Consider the following 24,351-nt stretch of genomic DNA (forward strand, 5'->3'; position numbering starts at 1 on the left):
TTTCTTGGCAGGAGCTAGTTGGACACTCTTCGGTCTCTGGTTGGCTTCACTGCTTCTTTACTCTCCTTGAGGAGCTCACGTTAACCAGCAACACTGTTTTCCTACAAAGTCTTTCTAGCTTGAAATTTTAAAACTGGTGAGAATACTTCCTCATATGCTACCCCCACCCCCCCCTCCGGGCATGTGTCATTGAGTTTCTTATGGCCCTTCCGGTTTCCCCCAGACTGCTCTTTAAGCTGACCTACTACATCTAAAGGTCTTTGGCCTGCAGGGCAAATGCTGTCACTTTATTCAAAGAACTGCTTGAGAGACGGAAGTACCTAAACTGTGTTTTGCAGGTTGTTCTGTACTATATGAAAGCAGCCACTTGTTTGAAAGCAATGGAATAGACACGACTACTTTTGTTGCATGAAGGGTTTTTGCTTTGTTTTGTTTTGCTTCTGTCTTGTGTAAGTAATACCTTTTTTCCTTGTTGGAAAGGTTATGAAAATTATAGTCCACTGTTCACTGAAGCAAACACAAGCTACGGGAAACAAAACATGTCCTAAATAAAACCTGAATATAAACTTTAAACCAGCAACTAATTAGTTAGGGAACCTATAGGTGTTCAGCTTAGAAATTCTACCTGATATCTAATTATATGTTAAATAAAATTTTAGCTAAAGAACCCTAAATCACAAAAATTGAGTAAAACTTCATCTTATTGGTAAGGATTCCACAACCAGCCTTACCTAAAGCAACGCATAGCAAACAAAGAGGGAAAACTCACAAACTTTCAATAGCCTTTCCTTAACTCCTGAGTGGCAAGGCAACTTTTAGATGACAAAATCACCAACAAAATGACTTGAAAATCCTTTTAGGAATCTTTTACTTCCCCCTACAAGAGGTATGGAATTTTGCACAGGAAAAAAGACGACCCACCATACTTTTTAAAGGTGTCGTTAACATTTGATCAGCAAAGCCGCACTGAGTGGAAACACACTGGAGCCTACAGCAGCAATAGTGAGCTGTGGATGCCCAATGGTTCTGCTCCTGTGTGGGGATGGGTTCAGGTACTGTCTGTGTAACATTCATATTGACTGTTCCTCAGAATGTCCTATTAGGTTGATCATTCTAACTCTGAATATTATTAAACACATATAAATAGCTAAAGTAACATGTCATGTGAAACATCTATACATTTTAAGAAAAGCCAGGGAAATATTAAAATGTATTGTATAATTTCCCCATTAATTAAACACGGGATCTGATGAGTCTTTTATGTCCTAAAGCTCACATTTATTTTATTTTATTTTATTAATTAATTTTATTTAGTTATTTTTCAAGTACAATTTTTTGTCTATTTCTCCCATCCCAGCCTCCCCCGCCCCTTGCTCCCCACCTCCCTCCCATTTCCACCCCCCTTAGTTCTCATCCCTGTGTCCCTCCTATTTGTTCCTCCAAATCCCTCCCCCTTTTTCCCCTTAACTTCTCTTCCTTCTCCCCTCTGGTCACTATCCCCTTATTCTCTATTTCAGTGTCTTTGTTTTTTTTTTTCTGCTTGCTTTTTTGTTTTGTTGTTTAGCTTCCTTGTTAAAGGTGAGATCATATGGTATTTGTCTTTCAGCACCTGGCCTATTTCACTCAGCATAATGCTAAAGCTCACATTTAAAAAACTTCTCTTTTATCCTAGTCTTCTCTTTCTTTTAGTGATGAATTTAAAATCAGCCCTAAATGATCCAGATACCGCTTTCAAATAAGTTATGGTAAGAACTTTTTGTAATATAACATGCTACTTTGAAGCAAGTTTTTTTCTTTTAATTTAATAAGTAACTAATATATACTTCAAGACAACATGACTAAACTTTTTAAGACCTTTGTTATACAGCAACTGCTGAAGCAAACTTTTCGAGGTGTGTTCCCACTCCCTGTAACCACACTGTATTTCTGTCACATTGAAGCAAAAAATGCTCATTGTTTTGTCATCTCTGTCTGCAAAGCAGAGAATTACCTTCCCAAGCTCCTGAGATTTATGCTTTTAATTACCTCCTATCTGCTTCACTACCTTCCATACCTAAGAATCAATAACAATAGTCTTATTTATGGGAAAAATATAAAATGTTTGACGAAAACACACTATCACTTTCTAGATTTCCATTTGATGCTACCGATGCCTTCCTCCTTCAGTACTTTTCTTCTTGATAGAATCCATTGGTTTTTTTAAACTGAAAAAATTATTCATTCATCTAATCACTTGTACTGTTTAACAGCAGATGTAAACTTTACAACTAGCTTTTGAGTTCCACATTCACCAATGAGATTATTATCACTGTGGAATCTCTTTATTTAATTATCAACTGCTGAATACTGTGGTTTCCTCCCAACTGCCTCATGATAAACTCTCACTTTCCAGGGAGGACCAACTTTCACGGCTTATTCAGTTCTACTCGGGAGGTCACTAACACAGGAGGGACCTGGTAGGCTAGGGGCCAGCATTCTCGAAACTCTGCCTCTCACATTTTAACAGCACCAAGTATTTTTCTAAAACATCCCCAACAAATCAACATATATTTATTCATACATAATTTTATATATATATATATATATATATATATATATATAACTTATGTAGGATTATATAAATATATTATAAATTAATCAAGAGGCTGTTTGAGGAGCTGCTGTCTACTTAAGGGCTCCAAGAGAAACCGAGTAGATGTTCATGGGTGGCAGGCAATGATTGGATAAATCTATGTGAGAGGAGGCAGGGGTTAATGTATAGAACTAATATGTGTAGATCTGATAATAGTGTTATAGGGAGGGTCAAAGTTTTCTTTGACATATCAGTTATCAAATGTGATGTCTGAAAATTCAGGACATACAACAGGATAAACTCAGTTTTTTAAAAACAGTACGTTGGCTAGAGTTTCAAACCATACATGCTTGCCCTGACCAGTGTGGCTCAGTTGGTTGGGTATCAGCCCACAAACTGAAAAGGTGTGGTTCGACTCCAGGTCAGGACACATGCCTGGGCTGCGCACTCAGTCCGTGGTCGAGGTGCATGTGAGAGGCAACCAGTTGATGTTTCTCTCTCTCTCTCCTTTCCTCCCTGTCCCTCTCTTTAAAAATAAATTTTTTAAATCTTAAAAAATATAGACTCAATAGGTATCCCCCCTCAAAGGGAAGTGCCTCTTAATTTAAAGCAATGAATCCAGGCATTAACCTAAAAAATTTAGAAAAAAAATCCCACTTAACAAAAATGCTACAAATGTCCATGAAAGAGCTAGAGGAGAAGAGAACATAATGTAGAGAAGATAGGAAGGAGTATAATCTGATGGTCTACTGGAAAAGAATGTGTTTTGACAAGGAAAGAGAAACACTGATAAGTCATGGACAGAACTTCTAGAGTTAAAAGCAGGCACTAGGCAGCCAATAGCAAAACACGGAATCCCTTAGAAGAATGTCACATGACGATAAATGAAAAGCTTGATCCTTCAGAAGATGCAAGCAGGCACCCTTGCAGCTGAGTGCCTTTCCTGTTTTTGCTGCAAGAAACATCTTCAAATGTGGCGTCTAGTGGCTCCTGTGTCCTGGCTGCTCTGACTTCCCAGGGAAGGCAACACAGCTGTTGCAGGGACTTGCTGCCTCGTAGCAGCTGGTGGAGAGATGCCATTAAGCATAGTGGCCAAAGGAAATGGAGGGTCAGTCAAGGACATAGAGCATTTGTGTGGGACCTGAAGTTGTGGCTTTCCCCCTAATCTCATGACTGCTGAGATCTCTGCTGGATGCCAGAGAATGCCAGGGCCTCTGACCGAAATTGCACTAATGCAATTTCAAATTGCACTAATGGCAGATGGTAGATGAGGCAGTTTATTTATGTAAGTCAGGGAATTTGTATTATATGAACTGCATAAAGAAGTCAGGAAGTGGGCATAAGTTTAAAACAAAAGAGAGAAAGACAGACAGACAGGCAGACAGACAGACAGACTGATTGACAGACCCAGGGGGACATACTTAAATAACCTTACCCAAATAAAAACTGCTAACATGACGCAGACACACAATGCAGAGGGAAATGGCACTGCAGACATAGCAATTATACACTGAGGCAGTCACGTGGGGACTGGAGGTGACTGCTGAACAATTTCACTTTCTAAAACTTCAGAGAGATTTATAGGAAAGAATAGGAGAGAGACTCAGGTCACCCACGGAATGCTCATACAAGTGGTTGGTCCCGCTGCCATTTTAAATTCTAAGAAAACCTTTCATTTCCCATCCACATGTGCTTAATCGGTCTAACGTAAATCAATGAAATGGCATCAGGTCACCTCCTTGTCTTGAGATGTGAGGGAACAGAACAGAGTAAAAGGAACAGCGAGCTAAAATGAGAGCTAGAGATACTGGATAATCGAAAACCGAAACAAAGGCATTGAAAAAACACAACAAAAGTAAAAACCTAGAGGAACCACAAAGATGAAATAAAACAAATATAAACTATAAGTGATTTGAAGTTTATAATGCTCTTCACAAGGTAATGCTGTAAATTTAAGTCTGTGGAGTCACCAAGTAGGGACACTGTATTTCATACTTGTTCAACTGTGGTATTAATACTGAGTCAGAATTTCAGGGTCAGTTCCTGAATTAGAGTATCATTATGCTTTCATCCCAGTTCGTCTGTAAAGCATAAAGGACTCAGTCATGTATTATGAGCATTTATGATTAACTGTACTGTGAAGATAATAATAATAATAATAATAAATAGATCATCTCTATTTTTAAATATTTAAGAGAATCAGATTGTCCTGATTTTGTGTAAGAATCTGTTTAATATCAGTTTCCTTTATCCTTCTGCTACTCTTCTCCAAGGAACTGAAATTAACATGCAAATTAGAAATTATTTGAGATCTGCCAACTTAAAACCTAGCCAAAAAGAGAAATGTTAGCCTGAAAAATATTTTAAAGGCTTATGTTAGGGCTAGTTTCCAGTATTTTTGTATAAAAACCAAAAGCCTAATAATTTTGAGTCTTATTTAAAATTAACTACAGAACAGTATAGAAGACCTATTTTTTTCTGGAAAGGCTTAACGTTAGAAATGTATTTCCCAGCAAAAGAGTAAAAATTCAGAGTCAGGCTTATCAGTTTCCGGTCACACAGTTGCAGGGCACTCATTCATTCCTTGGAGAGGAGAGGGGCGCAGGGTGAGCTCCTGCGGTGCTCAGCTGAACCACGCTGGGGTGGGCGAGAAAGGGTCTAAGAAGGACCCAGGGACTCGTGCGCTGCACACATTTGTGCTAGTGTCTGCGGCTCAGCTGGAAAGATATATTCTTCCTGGACTGCAATGCCTGGCCCCTGGCAAAGTTAATGGTGTTAATTTGTAAAGGTTCATTTGGGAAACGTTTATGATTAATGCTTGCTCACTTGCATAACGCTGCACTGTGTAAATAAAGCTGTAGCCTTTTGCTTTGCAACAGTAGGGTTCTACGGAGAGGATAAAAGCTGGACAAAGGGGGCTGCTCTGGGACATTTAAACTGGGTCACATTGGATTTTAACGCATGAATCCTGCCCTGGTACATGTTATATGGGTAGTGGGAAACTGCGGAGTGCCGTCTGTGTACCGTGCAAATCTGCCTTTCAGATTCTCAGTAACTATATTTTCTACACTGAAGAGTGAAGGAGATTCAGTCTCAGGCTGGTTTAGAAGTGTTATTAAAAAAGTAAGGATGAGCATCTTCTAATTCTTACATTAGAATGTAAATGGGATAATTATGAAATAATACACTTGCCCCCAGATAAAAAATGCTCAGTCTCAGAGCTCAGTTCTGCACGTAGGCCACCATTACTAAACACAGAAAACATGTGTGTGTCACTCTTGCAAATTTGCCATCCGGAATATGTGGCTTCACTGCCCAGAGCCTAAGTGTGAGTCAGAAATTTTCTTTCTTTCTCCATTATCAACAGAGCTTCTGAGTGGCAACAAGGGAGCTGGTGTTCACATGCTCACGTGTGTACATTTGCCCATGTCCCTGTCAGGGACTACAAGGAAAATCACTGCATGGAATGAAGCTCAAGTCAACAGTGAACCCACCCCCAGAGCAATTCTAGGGGGCAGAAAGAAGACTGGCAAACCATCCCCTGTCCCCCACCCCTGGCCAACCCATGACACAAACAAAAAAATAAAACTTGCGATCATCCTTTCTTGATCTTAACTCTTCCATCCATGAAGTGAGGGTGTTTATACCCTGTTCTTCTAACAGAATTGCCATGCAAATGATATTTAATCATAGAACTGGACAGGCCCTCTGAAGATCACATAGTCCGTTTTAAGTACATAACTTAAAGGAAGACATAAATATAGAAACATATGTTTATGGACCGACAGTGGTGAAGTGGTTTATCAAGGTAAGACAGAGCTTAAATCATACTCAAGGACTCTTAATCTAGTGTTCCATACCTCGTGGCCTCTCTATGTACAGAATAATAAAAATATGGAGCCGAAGACCTGGGACAGGTTCTGGGAGGATCTAATAAGGTTGAAACTTAGATGCTTTCACTCACACTCTTTTTTAGGAAATTTGCTGCTGGTCTCTGGAGCCCATTATGGCATAAAATAAAAGCTCAATAAGTGCAAAGAAAGTTAGTAAAGTTATTATGTGAGGCAACATATTTTATTATGTTGCCTCACATAATAACTTTATGTGAGCTGTGGATTTAGAAGCAAGAGACTGAATTTATGTCATAGAGATGTCATTTGTCGACTCTAAAAATCTATGTAATTCCAAAAGTTTGGAAATGGCCTAAGTGTCCACCAATGAGGGACTAATTAAATAAACTATGGAATATGCACATGTAGCTTTCTATCGCTGCTTAGCAAATTATCCCAAACTTATTGGCTTAAAACAACAGATATTTATTATCTTAATACATCTGGAGGACTATGTTCTCTTTTGGAGGCTCTAGGGGAAAATCAGTGTCCTTGATTTTCCAGCGTCTAGAGGGTGCTCACATTTCATGGCTCATGGTCTCTTTTTTGAGCGTCAGAGCCCACAATGGCCAGTGGAGCTGTTCTCACATCACATCACATCACATCACATCACATCACATCACATCACATCACATCACATCACATCACATCACATCACATCACTCTAACCTTTTCTTTTGCCTCCTTTAAAAGGACCCTTGGGCCCACAGGATTATCCAGAATAAAATATTTTAAGGCCAGCTGATTGGCACCCTTAATTCCATTTATTAACGTAATTTTCCTCTGGCATATTAGGGCACACGGTGAAAGGTTCCAGAGATTAGGATGTGAACATTTTAGCCTAGCATGTCTGTAAATTAACTGAGGAAGCTCTTTACATATTGATAGGGAAAAGTCTCTAGGATATATTATTATGTAAAAAGTGCAAGGCAAATAAAAGTGTGAATAGTGCTCTACCTTTTATGTAGAAAAGGGAGGAAAGAAGAATGTACACATATGTTGGTTATATTTGCATAATCAAACCCAGGAAAGATATGTAAGAAATATGAAAGTGGCTACTATTATTAGTTTTCAATTCAAGAAATTCATAATTGCCCAAAGCCTCTACTATTTATCAACCTTGTTACTTTTCTCTCCTTAAATTAACTTGGGAACCTCGGTTGCTGGTGGCTGTGTATAGAGCAGTTAGTTCCCTGACATGATGGTCACAGACTTCATGCAAGTTGGCCTGTGTTGCAATATTCACACAGATTCACTTTGCAATCTCCTGCACTGTGGTATAAGATATTTTCAACAGCCAGCATTCCTGCACTGGGAATGTGAGCGCTAAATGCGAAGCTTGTCTTCAGGGGGCATTCATTTCACAGGGAGTCACTTAAGTGGTGAATATTTTCATTTTTTTAGTCATAAAGTTACACAAATTTAATTTCTCTGTATGAATGTAGAAATTTGGATAATAACTATGCAAAGCCATTAAATATATTTGGATCTATTTCAGTATTTATTATTCTATCTTTTCTTGCAAAAGTCCTTTAATTATTATACCTTAAATTTAATAATAATATTGTATTTTAATAGATCTCTAGTAGCTATGTCTCTAATTAATTAGCCTTCTATTTACAAAACATTTCATGTTTCTTGGCATATTGATTTTTTTTCTAGTCGGGTGTCCTGAGTTATACTTTACATATAGTAACACTCCTTTTTAGGTACTGGGTTTTGTGAGTTTTGAAAAACACAAGCAGCTATGTAACTACCACAACGATGAAGACGTTCACTCGAGGTTCTTTCACGCCCTTCCGCCGTCAGGGCCCTGACCCCACCCACAGTCCCTGCTAACGACGGGTCTGATTTCTGTCTCCTTGGTTTTGTCTTTTGCAGAAAGTTATGTAAGTGCAATTATACAGTAGTATAGAGAAGTATTTATTATTTTAGTATTTCCAACAAACAGGAATCTTGTAACATACTCTCTGCAAAATGGCCTCGGGGTAGAGTAACTCAAGAAATATCATGTATAATATACTATCTCCAGATTCAGATTTGCATTGGTCATTGACTTTACTTAGTAATTGGGCATTATTATAAACATTCTAATATTATGTGTTTTGATTTTATGTTATTTTATCTATAATTTTAAAATCTGTTTTCATAAAAGATTAATGTTTTTCTTATTTTTAAAAATAGGATAATTAGGCTAGGCCAGATAAAATAATTTATAAACCTTTCTCTGTATTTCCATGTCTGGGAAAAATACAAATTGTAGAGTGATTTATTTTCTCAGGTATTTAATATGATTTGGCACACACAAGAAATGTGAGCCTTATCAAGAGTAATAATAATGGTTTTCTTCAGCATTCCTTGCATTTTAATTTTTTTCATGTTTCCACTTAATTTTAAACTTTAAAAAATATTTTCTGCTATTTAAGTATTTTTCAAAAGTAAATATAATGGGAGAAACTAAGTGTAAAATGATATAGGTAAGACTGACTACAGAGAGAAAGCCTTGATTTTTTTCTGATATTAGGCACTCTGTTGCTCAAGTTTCTAGTGTTGAACCCAAATTCCTCAGAAATCTGGCACAATGAAATAAGCGGCCCAGAGCAGCTGCTAGAGAGTGTGCAAATATGAAGAAATGTATATATTCAGAACAATCAGACTTTCAGCTTGACACACTACAGAGAGCAATGAAAAGGTGATACTCACATCAGAGTTAAAGCGAAGCTGACAGACATTACAAGAAATAACTTGTTTCTTCTTTGGAGGAATGGACACTCCAAATGTGTGGTTAATGACTGCTTTTTGCACAGGATCCATCTGAAGAACAAATGATAAAATAGTCAATTCATAACTTCAAAGGATAGATAATAGTCTGAACAAGTAAAAGCAGCTGTATTGTTCCTTAAGGCTTTAACTTTTCATTCCCAGGCAAGGATAATAAAGAATCTCATTCGATAGTATGTATTTGTTTCCAGAAATTAAAAACCAAAACAAAAAGGCTGCTTTGAAATCCTAACACAAATCATAGGAGAATCCATTGTCCCAAGCAATCATACCTATAGAAGGAGCCTTGAAAAACCTTGAAAGAGTCATAAAACAAGGAAATTTAAGATCCAAAGGTCAAGGTTAAAATTAACATGTTAATGTTTTCCCTAAATGAGGTGAAAATACTTATGATAGTCTGAAATGACCTCAATGACAATTATTACAGTCCATATTTAATTTCCTAAATTTTGATTTATGACCAACATAAATAAATTTCAGGCTCATATCACAACTCAGAAAATATGGATTCTTACTTAAAAATAATGTATTACTTTTCATGTACTATATAGATGAAGTTCCTTCTAATTGAAATGAATTCAAAATTGTACACTCAAATGCCCATAACAGATTGGTTAATATGCAACCCTTGTTTAAATACTGACCAAGTAAAGTTTTTTGACTTATAACTTGTGACTTTCCTCCCTTTGGTTTGCATATACCTCCCTTTTGGTTTGCATATGCATGTTCAGTATAGTGATTAAAATACTCAATCATAGAAAAAGTATGGCTCAAAGCCATGAAAATACTTGGGAAAAGAAAAAGCACGATATGCAAGGCCTATGATAAAGAGAAACAGCAGCGATTCTCTTATGTGCGCCAGACAATAATCTCCAGCATTAACAATGGACAACTGGCAGTTCACAAACAATGTGGATGGTGAACAAAGCATAACTTATGAACAGATGGAACATGAACCGACACCATCGTCCAGGAAATCTCCTGAGGTCCGAGCTTAGGACCAGGTCAGATGATATTTGGGAGAGAGGAAAAATAAAGACTATCCCTGGTCAGGAGTATAAATCAACAAAGTGCAAAACTGGCATTTAGAAAAACTTAAATACATTAGAAAGAAGGATGGAGTAAAAAATTGTTGAACTGTAAAGTAGCCTATTTTTTGCTACAGTTTAAGAAAAATGACAGACTACTGTCACTATAAAAAAGTTTTGTGGTTTAGGACACTTCAAAATTTTGAAGAGAGGAGTTTTCTGACCATAGAATGATTCTATAACCTGCTTGTAGGGGTAGTTGCACAAATCTATACATGTTTTAAAAGTTATAAAGCTATACAAACTCCCCCAAAGTCCATTTTATCTGTAATAATTTAAGAAGTAAAAGAGAAAACAATTGTTAAGAGTACTATGTTTAACTACCAAGTGTAAAATAAACCTGGAGATTTTGTCCAAGGCAATAATTGATTACATTAAATTTTATTTAATGAGAATAAAAAAATAAAATCAAGCCTCCATGGCAAAGGAAATCTCAAAATGTAAGAAAAACCCTACCCACTTTCTTAGTTTCCTCACAAGCGCATATACTTGTCTCATTTATTCACTTGTAAAATAAGAAACTATACTTTCTGATTGTTACAAAAAAAGGAAAACCAGTTTGGACAGGAAATAAAATAGCCTACCTATGCTGGCAGCATGAAGAAACTACACTGTTCTACAAAGTTAAAAAATAAGAGCATTTAATTGAGATATTCTATTTTCTGTTCTCAGGCTCTATAAAAAAGTGTGAAAGATGTGGATTAAACTGTTATGAATATTCTCAAATACCAGTTTTCACATGCCACTTTATTTTTGTGATGTTCATATACTATTGTATTATTATTCTGTTAATATTTTCCCTTAAATCAAATTAAAATCAACTTTTAAAAACATAGCAATAATTATAAAATCACAGTTCTAATGTACATGCTTTCCTATTACTCATTTCAAAAAATATATTAAACATTAACATTAAAAATGAAAACTTTAATTATCTAAATTTTTTAAAAAAGTTTTAGTAAACCAAGATATTTGTTGTCAGGTCCAACTTAACTCTTCAATATACATGTTCCCTTCGAATTTTTGAAATTAGCTGCCTACATGATTTAAAAAGTAACCCCTGATACAAATTTATTCTACTTCAATCTCATGTTCGCACATCAGCCTCAACAGTTCCCTTTACGTGCTTGGCCCTGAAAGTTGTCTTGTAAGGAGGCTGAGTGCTCCAACCACAGAGGCAGACCAGCTCCCAGCAGCTGCTCCCTGCAGAGCGCACTAAGGTGGCTCCTTCAAGAAACTCGAACCAGAATTGGCTTCTCCACGTCATATACGTACTTCGACTTGCACCCGTAAAATCAACTAAGTAAACACAGCCTTTTGCCTCATCACTAGTCACCTGCCATATAAGAATTTCATCCCCTGTGTTTCTCACTTAGAAGAGATTTTTTTTTCTATTTTCCACTTAATTCTCTTTTTTCTTATAGGTAGTATTTCAGGAAACCATCCACTTGTTTTTCCTTGCCTAAATCTCTTTTATCTTTCTCTGTTGCTCCTCACAGAATTCTATAATTATGTTTCTTTTAAAAAATATTTTATTTATTTATTTTTAGAGAGAGGGAAAAGGAGGGAGAGAAATGTTGATTTGTGGTTGCTTGTCATGCACACCCCCCCACATTGGGAACTTGGCCTGCAACCCAGGTACATGCTCTAACTGGGAATCAAACCAGTGACTCTTTAATTTGCAGGCTGGCACTCAATCCACTGAGCTGCACCAGCCAGGGCTATAATTTTATTTCTTATCGATCCTTTGGGGAACGTGATTTAGTTGAAAGAAGTGGTACAAAAAAGAAATGTTCCACTTACTGATACTCTGATACCTTGAACCTGACTGCTGTGGTGATATCTTGTGTGTTTTCTATTTGATGCCATAATTACAAATACCTGAGTCATTTCATTGGGATCCAGGCTCGGCAAGGACATAGACAATGTTTTCAGATCTCTCTCTCTCTTTTTAAAGTATATGGTGGTAAAAACCTGAATATTTTCCTTATTCTTATAATACTCTAAACATTAGATGAAAATAATTATGATGTACACTTACATTAACTCATATTTTTTGCTTCATTAAAACAATGTCAGTTCTCTATAGTCATAATGAGATATGTATAACTAAATCAATGGTAATTATTTTATTCAGTCATCAATTTTCAGGATGGATAAAACATTCAAGATAAATTAAAACAGTCTCATAAATCTTAAAATGTGATAAATAGTGATATATGCAAGTGATTCAATTTAGTATAGTCAAACTATATATAATGATAATTTCATACATAGAACGCTTGGAAAAATCTTTTCAGGTTTTGCAATTATTTGACAAATTCTTAATTTTTTAAAATTTACTTGACATTCATACATATTTGATTATTGAAAATGAATGTTTCAAAACATCTTTATTAAGATGTTTACATCATTTTTAGATGAACAAATTCCTTCTTAAACACTCAAATTAGATTAGCTCATGTTAGCTCACACTGCACAACAAAGCTGTCTGTGGACTGAAAAGACTGAGATTCATTGGTAAATAATGCTGAAAATGCTTTTGTTTTAAAGGAGAAAAACCCTACCATGTAGCTCTAGCTACTAATACTCCTTACCTGACAAAATTTATTGGTCCCAAATAAGCCTCTTCTTTTCTAAAAAAGTAAAAGTTAGAAGTAGTATTCTGGAATTTTGAGGCTAGCAAGCACATTTATGTAAAATTTTTACAAATCTATTTTCTTTGCTAATTTCTCATTAAAAAGCCTTAAATGCTTACTAACTAAAAAGCTGTAAGAGTTAACGCTTGCCAATTTGTCTAGTGAAAATCATGTAGAGATGCAAAGCAAACCTATTAGTGCAATTAACTGGTAGGTAATAAAAATGAAAAGTGGATTGTGGCTATTCTCCGGTATCAAGGAGATAATTGGAGGCTATGTATGGAAAAATGAACTATTATATTATAGTGCTTATAAAGAAAATTAATAAAGCTGTCCTTATCATACCATCTATATATTTTAAATATCAACATACAAATAAACAGGTACCTCTAGTATATCACCATGACTGTGGAATCATTAATCTGTGTGAATTTTTTAAAAGATCATTACTTTCACTGAGTGTACCAAAAAGTAATTTATATCTGCATAGTGTAAGCAATCATATAAAAATACACAGCTTCCAATAAAACCCAGCCACAGGGAAAAGCCAAATAAGGCAGCATCCACTCAAGGCAGGAAGGGAGAGGATCTACGGGAGGTGTTATACAATCAAAGGACTTAACCCTGGAGGATATTCAGATTCTAGGCATTGCTAGCTGAAACTTTGGAACAGGGGGAATTACAAGCTTTTCAACTACCCCAGTGCTTTTCAAGAGCCCTGAAGTTTGAATTGTATTCTTCTAAGAGGCCTATGATTTCACTAGCCATCAAGTGGGACTGGGTAGGGGTATAAATTAAATTCTACCCAATTAAAAAGCAAAAAGGGATGGTCAAGAATGACACAAGGCTTTCTTCCATGTGCTTAAATGGCTGGATACCCACACTAGTCCTAAAACTGGAGAAATTTCATTTTAAATTTTGCCATCTACTGTGATGTTAACCAGTGTTCTAAAAATCATTTGGTAAGCACCTATTGTATAATATAGTATGCAATACTAACTTTTCTACTGAACAAATGTAAACCAGGTTTTTGACTTTTAAAATGTAAAAATCAGTCATCCAACAAACATTTCTGGAGGCCCAAGGTGTTTCAGATGCTGTCCCAGACTACGTGGGTTAGGATGAGTCTAACACAAGAAAGGACCTAATTGCAAAAGCCGAATAGTGAAAAAGATAGTATAAATTCTATTTAATTGTAGGGTGGGTAAAGAAGTGACCACTAAGAAAAAAAAAAGAAAAAGTAAAAGAGCATGAGAAGGCACATAAAGGTCTTTCTCCTCTGCCCCACTCCTACTTTGGACTTTTCCCTCCTTTCTGATTTTCTCGACTTTAAGCACCCAGGATCCTCCCTTTAATAATGACAGAAATGCATTATCCTCCCAGGGATATTTGCCCATTGATTCCTTTTCTAGCTGTGCAGTAACAACAATACACATTATAATAACAGCAGCTTAGATTTACAGAGCTCTTACCATGTGCCAGAAATTACAGGAAGGGCTATCTCGTCTAGTCCCCACCCTCACAAGGAAGACACCATTATTACCCTCCTTTTGCAAGTGAGGAATCTGCGGCCTTGAGAGGTGTAGTAATTTGTCACCCCCAAGTTCTTAGTCTTGAAGCTGGGATTCAGACTCAGGCAGGAGCCTCTCCTCACTGTGTTCCCTAATGGAACACGGAGCAGGGATGATGGGGACCATGTGTGGTGCTCCTGCAGGGTGTGAGACAAAGGGATGACTGTTCTAGAATTTTTGGAGCCTGGAAGGCAGCTGCCTAGTCAAACAACATATAAGGCCTACTTGGTGCTTAAATAAAAGTTTCCTGGAAAAGCGTCTTGGTTTTTCTCTTTGTGATCCATCCGTGCCCTGCTTAGGACAAGGCCATTTCTCCTGGTGTGACTGTAGGAAAGCCGTACATGAAACTGGGGCTGTGCTGTCCTCCCCCCATCCCCCATAGCTGTTGAATTGCAGGCACACAAACGCACAGACATCTCTGGGGGTGCCTGGGGAGTACACACAGCAGGTGGCCGGTGTATTTTGCACCCGTCCTGGTTTTAGTGCAAAGAGGGGCTCTGTTATTAAACCATTGCGATTTAGGGCTTTCTGGAAGTTTGGCAAAGCATCAGGTTTTTAACCGAGATGTCACCAAATTACAGTAGTACAAAAAGAATGACAATTCTCACCCCTTCCTCTTTCGATATTGATTTATGGAAAAGAATATGACAATAGGATCTCAATAGAGCTTCAAACATTCATGAGGTGACACATTTAAAAGTGATAGCTACATCAGTGAAGAGCAGTACCTCTCTGAAGTTACTTCAAAAGAGGCTTCGCCTTTTCTATTTAAGTACCTTGATCACACGTTTTTATGTTACTGTTTTACTTTTCTCGAATCCTCAATAACTTCAATAGAAACAAAACAGACACAACAATCACAAAGACAATTTTTTCACCTCAAAGTTCAAGAAATACAAACAATTACATATTGTTGGCAGCATTAGTTCAGCCACACAACTTCGCACTGTTTTGGATTTCCAATCAGAAGGCTCAGGAAAAATAAACCACAGGGAATGTCACACTGGGGCTGCGTGCTGCCGGGAGACCTGCACTTCTGTCTCTGGGACGTGTGAAAGCTGTGACCTGCCACACTGACACTGCTCCTCGTACCCAGAGCACCCTAACAGGGGCCCGCCTGAGCGCCACCATCGTCACTGAAAGAAGACAAATGGCATGCTGCTTTCTCCGCACACTGCTGGTTCAACCAAGAACCAGAGGTTTGGGAAGGTGCTTCCCCCACACATCCCCAGCTCATTGCTAAAACCGCACTGGACCTGGGCCTTACGAACAGAATCCAATGTGCCTCCATTCTCCTGAGATACCATTACTCCACCAGAAAGTTAACCAGGCATTCGGAACTGGCATAAAGGCTAAACTAACACAACACAACACAACACAAGACTTAGTTAAGAAGATAATAGTTCACGGTATATCAAAGTATCAGACCTAATAAAGCTATCACTATTACTATGGGTTGGCCAAAAAGTCTGTCTAGTTTTTTTTTTCCTGTAAAATAAAAGACACATTTTCATCTTCACAAATACCTTTATTGATTTTGATGGACTGCGTATGTTGGCTGTCTCCCGCAGGGTACAATACTGATTGTTCTCAATGACGGTATTTGCCATGTATAATGCACACCCATGTTTCTGGCCCAAACTTTCAGGCAAGACAAATCTTTCATTTTAATTCAACATTTACTTATTTATATATAGATACTTTTTTTGTATTACAAAGGAATTTTGGCATTTATTTTTCAACATATTATGATACAAGAAATTTAATGTAGCAAAACACAAGAACAGATACAAAGTATTCCAGGTACTACCCTGGTATAATGCACATCCTTTTCTTTCCCTCAGAAATTTAGGCAAAAAAAGTGTGAATTATACACGGCAAAATACGGTAATGTCTCTCTATTCGATCACTATCAACTTCAATTGGTCTATGGAACCCTAGAACATCATCCAGTGAGAAATCTCCAGCAGAAAACTTCACAAACCACTTTTGACACATTTGCTCAGTCACAGCACCTTCTTCATACACTGTACAATCATTTTTTGCATTTCAGTTGTTTTATCTTTCTGGAAATAATAAAGCATAATATGCTGAAAATGTGCATTTTCTTCCACCTTCAATATTAAAATGTCTGCACAAACATTCACCAATTTTGGTAAGTTTTTATTTTTAAACTGATAACAGATACTACACTTGATCTTAGCCAAAAGGTTGAGAAGTGATGATAAGTTTTTATTTTTAAATGCAAGCTGATATGACAGCTGTCACAATATAATCTAACAAAATTGTTCTGAATGAAGTTAAAGACAGCTAAGTGCTACTAAAGCCACGTTATGGAAAAAACCAAATGAACTTTGTGGCCAACTCAATTATTACTACTACTAGTACTAGTACTACTACTAGTTCTTTACTAAAATGTAGGCTTTTAAGGATTTTGAGTCTGGCTGACAATTAATAGCATCTGATTACTGCAGAAATTAAGTGAGATTCTGGGACCCTTTTCTAGAGCCTCCCTAGTGGTGGTTACTATTTCCTGTAGAAAACATAAGTGGAAGTTGACCCAGAAATTCGGAGCAGCTAATCAGAAGAGAGCACAGCTGAGAATTTCCTGCCCCTGCCCCCCTTTTTTGTATGAGTGACCTAGAAAGCTTGGTCCCTTTCACTCAAAGTCCACACAGTCAGGCAACAGCTCTGGGGTTCATCAAACAAGAGTTGCACACCCCATTCACACGAAGGGTGACTAGTGTAAGGAACAAACACTCTGTGATCTATCATGAAGATCTGTTTTGAGAGGAAAACAAAACTGCATTTTCAGTAGGGTTTTTTTTTTTTTTAGAAATTCTATTTGAGTTTTTCTTTTCTTTTTTTAAAGAATAAAAAGAAACATAGGATGCTACAAGATTTGTGTTTCTGCCATCAAATAATGTCCTCTGTTCTAGACCACACTGACAGTAAAAGAAGGAATCGTTTTAGAGGTTAAGTGTTTCATATCAACTCAAACAGTTCTGTCCTTGGGAATTCTGGCTCCTTCCCAACACATCATGTGTTTATAAATGACTTGCAGTTTGTATGAAAACTGTATTTTCTTGAAAATTCATTCATTTAACGAAAGTTTTAAGTGGCTGTCATGTACTCTTTTAGGAGCTGGACATACATACAGTGAGAACAGCCTTCAAAATACAATATTCTAGTTGGTGAGATGTGTATCTAAAGTAATAGGGTATTTTCAATGTGTTTAGTAGCATGAAAATTAAAACAGTATAATGGGAATGGAACAGTATTTTATTGTGGATAATTCTTACAAGCATTTTGGTTGTCTTGATACAACTGTGATTCAGGTACTTTTACATGTAAAGCCATACTAAATATGCAAAAATAAGAACATTATTCTATAAATTAGGAGAGTTAGTACAGAATTCAAATCATACGACTTGTAACAACTGTAAAGGGGGTGGCCTGTGAGCTCTTTGAAGAGGATCTTCTTCAAGGACCAAGTCCCAAGACAACAACTGGATCAGACCTCCTCATGTCCCCGAGAAGGGGAAACCGAGGTGGCCTGCGTGTTGGAAGTTCGCTAAGTGCCAGATGCATCTGACCTGGGGACCTTTCCACTGGGCTTCTGTGCAGTGTCATTGGCCCAGAACTCAGGGACTAGCAAAATGATCATGAGTTACTTCTATTGTTTTTTAAGTAAGTACATACTTTTGCCTGAGATCTAAGTTTCTTGTGATGATATTACAAGAAAACAATGTTTTCCATTTGTAACACTTTTAGCATTTTAAAGAATTAGCAAATGGTAAAAAGCAAAAAGGCTAAAAGCAAATGAATGGTGGTTTTACATCTCCCTTTCTTTGGTGGAAAACCAGTTTAATACTTTTGACAGATAATTTTTAAATTGTTACGAGTAAAAATAATATTTTTTAAGCCTTTCTTCAGACAGTAGTTATTTTGTGTATCTTACTGAAGCCGAATGTCTAACTCGGACAGTAGATCCTTGTTTGTAATAAATATGGTCAGTAAAAATGTAAAATGTTTCATTTTCCGGGCTGGCTCTGCATGCCTGGTGATTTTCCATGCTGCCAGGGATCGAGGGTGAAGCAGCAAAACTGTAGTTGTGCCACTGGGTAATTTAAGAAGCCGCATCAAAGAGCATTTCAGAAAGTTCAGTTTCACAAATAAGACTTTGAGCTTCTGTCAGCAATGGTTATGAGACTCAACTGAAGGCCCACTCATCCCTCACCGCACGGCACACACAGACCCAGCAGTGTTTTGGGCGTTGACGTTCCTAGTCAAACATTCGATGTGTAAACTAAAGACCTCAAATTCAATCGCATATGTACCCATATTCAGGTTTAAACTGCGTTTTGAAAGGCCTAATCGTTTAATGTGATGTATTGAGGGAGATCAGACCACCCTCAGCCCGACTGCAACTGCTCCTTTCCGTGGAGGTGGACAGCATTCTGGCAATGAGCTGAGGGATGCCTTGGAAGGAAACGCAGTCCTTTTCTTTGTTTTCATTCCCCAACAAGCAAATGCTTAGATGTGCACTAGGGAAGGGAGGTACTTTTCCACTAGCACATACAAAAAGGTCTTGATCAGATATCCACTTTTTCAAGATTTGATATTCCTATAACTAAAATAATTTTGGGCCAATGAATGTATAAAGATATGAAGATCTATAACATCTGTGAAAGACAAGGTAGCAAAAATCCACATAAAATTGTAAGATGCCCTTTTGAAGCAATATGGGAAAAGTTACAAAAAATTTTAAGGAAAATGGTAAAAACTACCAGAATCTTTTTAGGGAATTAATAAGATATTAGGTCTATTGTGAATTTGAACAGTACAGAAGAAGAAATTAAATGACGACAAATACTATTAATATTTTTTTGTCTATGGGAAAGTTACTATCCTCAAAATGTTTATGGTCTGTATTTCTCAATATGTCCATACCTCCAAAAACCAAACATCCCGAGGTGTGCATAGTTGATAGTAAACTATATTACCCCCAGCAAACACCAACAAAGAAACTAGTTAGAGGACACTATTCAGAGTGATGGGAACAGGAACTCGATTCACCAAGAGAATCTAAGATAAATGGGCCACGTGTTTCCTATGTTATTTAGTACTGTGTCTCCTCAGGGAAAAATATAGCAAAAATTCAATCATCTTATTGGACTGAAGAATATTTTTTAAATAGATGTGAACAAATACTAAACAAGGTATTCATCTTAGAGTAGGTCATGAGAATTGGTTACTCCACAGCACATCGGAAGAGGATGTCCATCCTGGTTTGTAAGGAAGGGCCAATGTCTGAAATAGAACATAGTCAGCTAGTTCTTGGCCTTCCCTGTTGCTGATTTTTTCAAATAGTGAACTTGAAAACAACCCCTCCAAACTATCTCCAAGATTACATTCCCATCACATAAAATTCATTTCCAAAAATAAGTCTGAAAAATATTAAAAAATTTTTTTTGCCCTGGCTGGCACGGCTCAGTTGGTGGTTGTCATTCTGGGAACCGGAAGGTCACAGGTTGGATTCCTGCTCAAGGGCATGTGCCTGGGCTGTGGGCTCTGGGCTCTGCCCCATCGGGTTGCTTGCAGAAGGCAGAAGGCAACCAATCAATGTTTCTCTCATCGATGTTTCTCTCCTTCTCTCTCCCTCCTTCCCCTTTCTCTAAAGTAAAATTAAAAATTAAAAAATATATACCCTCTAGAAACATTAAAAATGGAATTTTTTATTCTTTAGGAGAAAAGACATGGCATACAAGTATCTAAATCATTTGCTGATACTTATAAATGCAGTTTTAAAAGTCATTGATGCTAGGACTCCTAAGTAAGTAAGGATATGCTTGCCTGTTTTCTGGTACACAGGCTAAAAAATGTTACAAAGGTTTTCTAAGGAGCTAGGGAAGTAATGAGCTTTTTTGATTTAAAAATCAATACTTCCTGAAGAGCCAAATGCATTGACTGACATTCTTTCAAAACCATTATGTCAAAGCGAAGTTTGAAAGACTGTTCAGTTACCAATCAGATATATCCTGATGCTGAGGCAAATCAGATCCATGACACAAATTAAAAGGTGTAAGATGAAAAAAAACCCAGGCAGGAAGAAGTACAAAATCAGATGCCTGGGCCTGTTGGGATGTGTTCCTCATTCCACAAGGCAAAGCGGAAATGAAGTGATTTTTCTCCCCAAAGGGAGGACAATGCATTTTCGACTCCTGCACTAAGGAGAAACTCGGCAGCTGAGGTCTGACAAGCCTCCATGCAAGGCAGCGAGTCTGTAGGGCTCCAGTCTTATGCATCTCGGGCTGCTACTTCCAATGCCAGTCTCACCATCATGCAGTGGTAAAATGTCAGAGATCAGCTGCATTTTCAGACGTCTTTAAAATTTGTTTTAATTTGAGTTCCCACACCTTCCCCCTACCCTACCCCGAAATGGAGCCTACCTAAAAACTCAGTGCAATAAAGCACTGGGAACAGTTCTGGTTAATGCAGGCTGGCCATACCCCTGACCCATCGGCATGACTTTAGTTCAACTTCCTCACTTGAAAATGAGAACAGATGTGGAGAACGGATGTGGAGAATTTTAATAACTTGTTTGAAACTCTTCAGCTAAAATCAGAACCCAGATCTGCAAATAAAAATCATTTTTTAGTATAAATATATGACAAGCACTGCATAGGATATTCTTATGCTATGACTTGCTATTTGTCTGTAATCCAACTTTACCTGGGCGTCTTGCATTTCACCCGAGCATCCTCTCTGGTCCCCATCTAAGGATGCCATGGCTGCATCCATATAGTTTCTACTAGTTCTCTTTCTTCTTGCAGGCTCACCTGTCACACTTAACGATTTAGGACTTTAATTAGAAAAGTGGTACAGGTGGTTTTGTGAACAGGTGACAGCGAAAATATTTTATGTCATTCATTCATCTCCCTGTTGCCTTTTTGTATGAATGTGTATGTGTGAACATGAACAGCCCATTTAACTGTCCTCAGCAAAAACAGCATTTTTGGTTCAACTCTACATTTATATTATGCAAAATATACCATACTTGTAAAGTAAAATACAGACATTTAATAGAGTTGCCTTCCTCTGCTCTCTGCAGTGATAGCTGCTTTATTGAATAAGGCTCTGTTAATGATACATCTTAACATTTAACATTTATCCATGTGATATATAATCATTTTTATGTGATTGCAGGGAGGCTGTAGTTCAAACCCAAAGTAGTTTAAACAGAACTGTCTCCCTTTTCTTATGAGTTTGTAAGTACATGTAGTCACTTCTCAGGAAAATTTCTTTACCCACAAAATTTATCCATAAAGTCCTCCCTGCATCTATATGTTCTGAATACAGCAACACATATAATATAAAAATGAATGCAGCAGTTGGAATAATAAGTTAAAGTATGCCTATATTTTGGCCATGAAGATGGCACCAAGATTTCCTAATCAAGCGATGAAGAAAACTACAGGAACCACAGAGTGAGTCACGAAACACACAATGATGTTGTAATATTAATGGGAGTTTGAGATAGTTTTAATGTTGTGAAGAACTTGCATTTATAATCCACCTGTTCATTACAAAGATTTGCAGAAACATTTCTGAATTATTCAGTTGTTTCTTTCTGAAATTCAGCCTGGCGCTTCAAAGTCTTCACAGCACCCATTTGAAATGTTTATTCACCCCACCCCCTGTCTTTCCTAACCTCTAACACTTTTACTAAAACAAGATGAATACCTTTATCTAACTACATGAGAAGTTATGTCATCTGAACTTTAAAGAGTGAATATAATTGGTCACGAATCACCACATTCCTGCCCCACCAACATTACAAAAACAATGGCTGGCCGTTATCAAACCACGTCAGTGGGACTGGCCTCCTGAAGCCGGGGTTAAGAGCTGGCCTCTGGAAATCAATCATGCCCTCTGCAGAGAAGAATATTTCAGTGATAGGAAGGCTGAAATGGAGACTATAATCTTTTGTGATTACCCTTGAGGCTGAAGCGAACGCTAAAAGGAGTCTATGAATTGCTGATAACTTCCTGTGATGACCAATCCCCAGGAAATTCTGATATTACTTGTGGCTCCGTAACGAAATGATGTCTCCCCAGAATTCTCCATCTGGGTGTCACAATGCTTCTTCAGAAGCTACGCACCTTTTAAAGGGGCCAGGCCCACGGAGGCAGCCGTGCTCTGTCTCTGAAGACAATGGAGGGTCTGATTGCACCAGGAGTGATGAGCAGTGTGCTACAGGCTGCCTTTCTGGAAAGTCCTTTTGTGAAAGAACTGATTTAAAATATATCTGTTTTAAACGTCTTTCCTCCCCCATCACACACTCACAGAAGGCTAAAGACTGATACATTTCTCAGCTGTTCCTAATAGCGATGGAGCTATATCTTGGCTTGTATAATTTTTTTAAAGTTTTATTTAAGCTGATACTTGTATTCTGAAAAAAAGTAGTTGACATAACATATGTGCATGCCCTTAAGATCTATATATGATACTTTGGAATAGAATATAAAACTGCTAATCTGTTTGAGTCAGCATCAGATTTACAGTTCAATGTCACTGCTCAGGGCACAGGCTAAGTGGGTGCTTCTCGAATGATCGGCAATTTAAATGCAGACAAATGAAAGCTGGGAGAGGAATGGTACAGATCTGTAACAGTCAAAAGGTGAAAACATTTTTAGAGTAAATTTCTATGATCACTGACGAAAGGATAACTTAGTATGTGGACTAGCACGACTGAGTTTAAAATATTTTTTAAACGCCATGTGAATTAATGTCAATTTGATTAATTCATAATTTGAGAATAATAGTTCTATGCTTGGAAGTCAATAGTAGTTTAAAACTATAACAGAAAACATTGTTATGTCTTAGGACTCACTGACAATATGTCATGGGGCACAGCTTTCATGAGCAAAATACCTTTACATATTGTTATTAAAGTCTAAGTATCATTGCAAGTAAACAAGGAAAACTGTAACCCAAACCAGTAAGTTTGTGGTTATTCCCTATCCTCAGCCCTGCTCCAAGTTCAGTTGTAGCCCCTCTTCATTGATTTCTGGCAGTCAGGTGGTTCTGATCTTTAAGCACACTCTACTATTATCTCATTCAGCTAACATAAATCGAGCACCTGCTTAGTGCTAGATAGGGCTACATTAAACTAATTCCTTAAATTCCGTGAATTCCTTAAATTCAAGAACCAGGTCTTAGCCATACGCCTACCCTTCGCATCTACCTTAATCAGGATTGCTCTAATGCGCACAGCTAGCCCCAGTGATAAACACAACTCAGTTTATTTAAGGTAACTGGTTAGAAAGAAGAGATCAAAGTAACAGAAATATTTGTAAGAGTCAATATCATGTGTAAGAAATGACTTTGCTGTTTTAAGGGTTCTTTCATAAACCTTCTCATTTAATATTCAGGGGCATTTTAAATTATTAAAAGTAAGTGATGATGTGTTATGTAGGTACAAATTTTCCCAGACTGTCACTAAATTCCAAAATTTTTTTCTTCTTTTTTTTTAAACAGATTCATTTTTAAAAGATTTATTTATTTTTTAGAGAGAGGGGACGGGAAGGAGAAAGAGAGGGAGAGAAACATCAATGTGTGGTTGCCTCCCATGTGTCCCCCACTGGGGACCTGGCCTGCGACCCAGGCATGTGCCATGACTGGGCATTGAACCAGTGACCCTTTGCTTCACAGGCCCACGCTCAATCCACTGAGCTACACCAGCCAGGGCCCCCAAATTTTTCTAAGTATTCAGTCCTAGCCTCAATTTTCCATAAACATAATAAA

General features: G+C 37.4%; 1 protein-coding gene and 1 pseudogene across 8 annotated transcripts in view; both read right to left on the reverse strand.

The window, feature by feature from the left end:
* The window catches only part of ZNF385B (zinc finger protein 385B), a 360,011-nt gene that overhangs the window by 41,741 nt on the left and 293,919 nt on the right, over positions 1–24,351 (reverse strand). For 7 of the 8 annotated variants that reach the window (XM_053665124.1, XM_053665130.1, XM_053665129.1 and 4 more), the window contains 2 exons: positions 12,929–12,967; positions 9,166–9,276 (listed from right to left, as the gene is read on the reverse strand). In XM_053665124.1, the coding sequence (XP_053521099.1) occupies positions 9,166–9,276; positions 12,929–12,967 (150 nt within the window). The remainder of the gene's footprint in view (positions 1–9,165; positions 9,277–12,928; positions 12,968–24,351) is intronic. The other variant, XM_053665125.1, reaches the window with a different exon arrangement.
* LOC119037782 (uncharacterized) lies at positions 16,635–16,764 on the reverse strand (annotated as a pseudogene).

Source organism: Artibeus jamaicensis, unplaced genomic scaffold (assembly GCF_021234435.1).
Source record: "Artibeus jamaicensis isolate MK-2021 breed Jamaican fruit bat unplaced genomic scaffold, CSHL_Jam_final contig_391, whole genome shotgun sequence".
NCBI classification, from domain to species: Eukaryota; Metazoa; Chordata; class Mammalia; order Chiroptera; family Phyllostomidae; genus Artibeus; species Artibeus jamaicensis.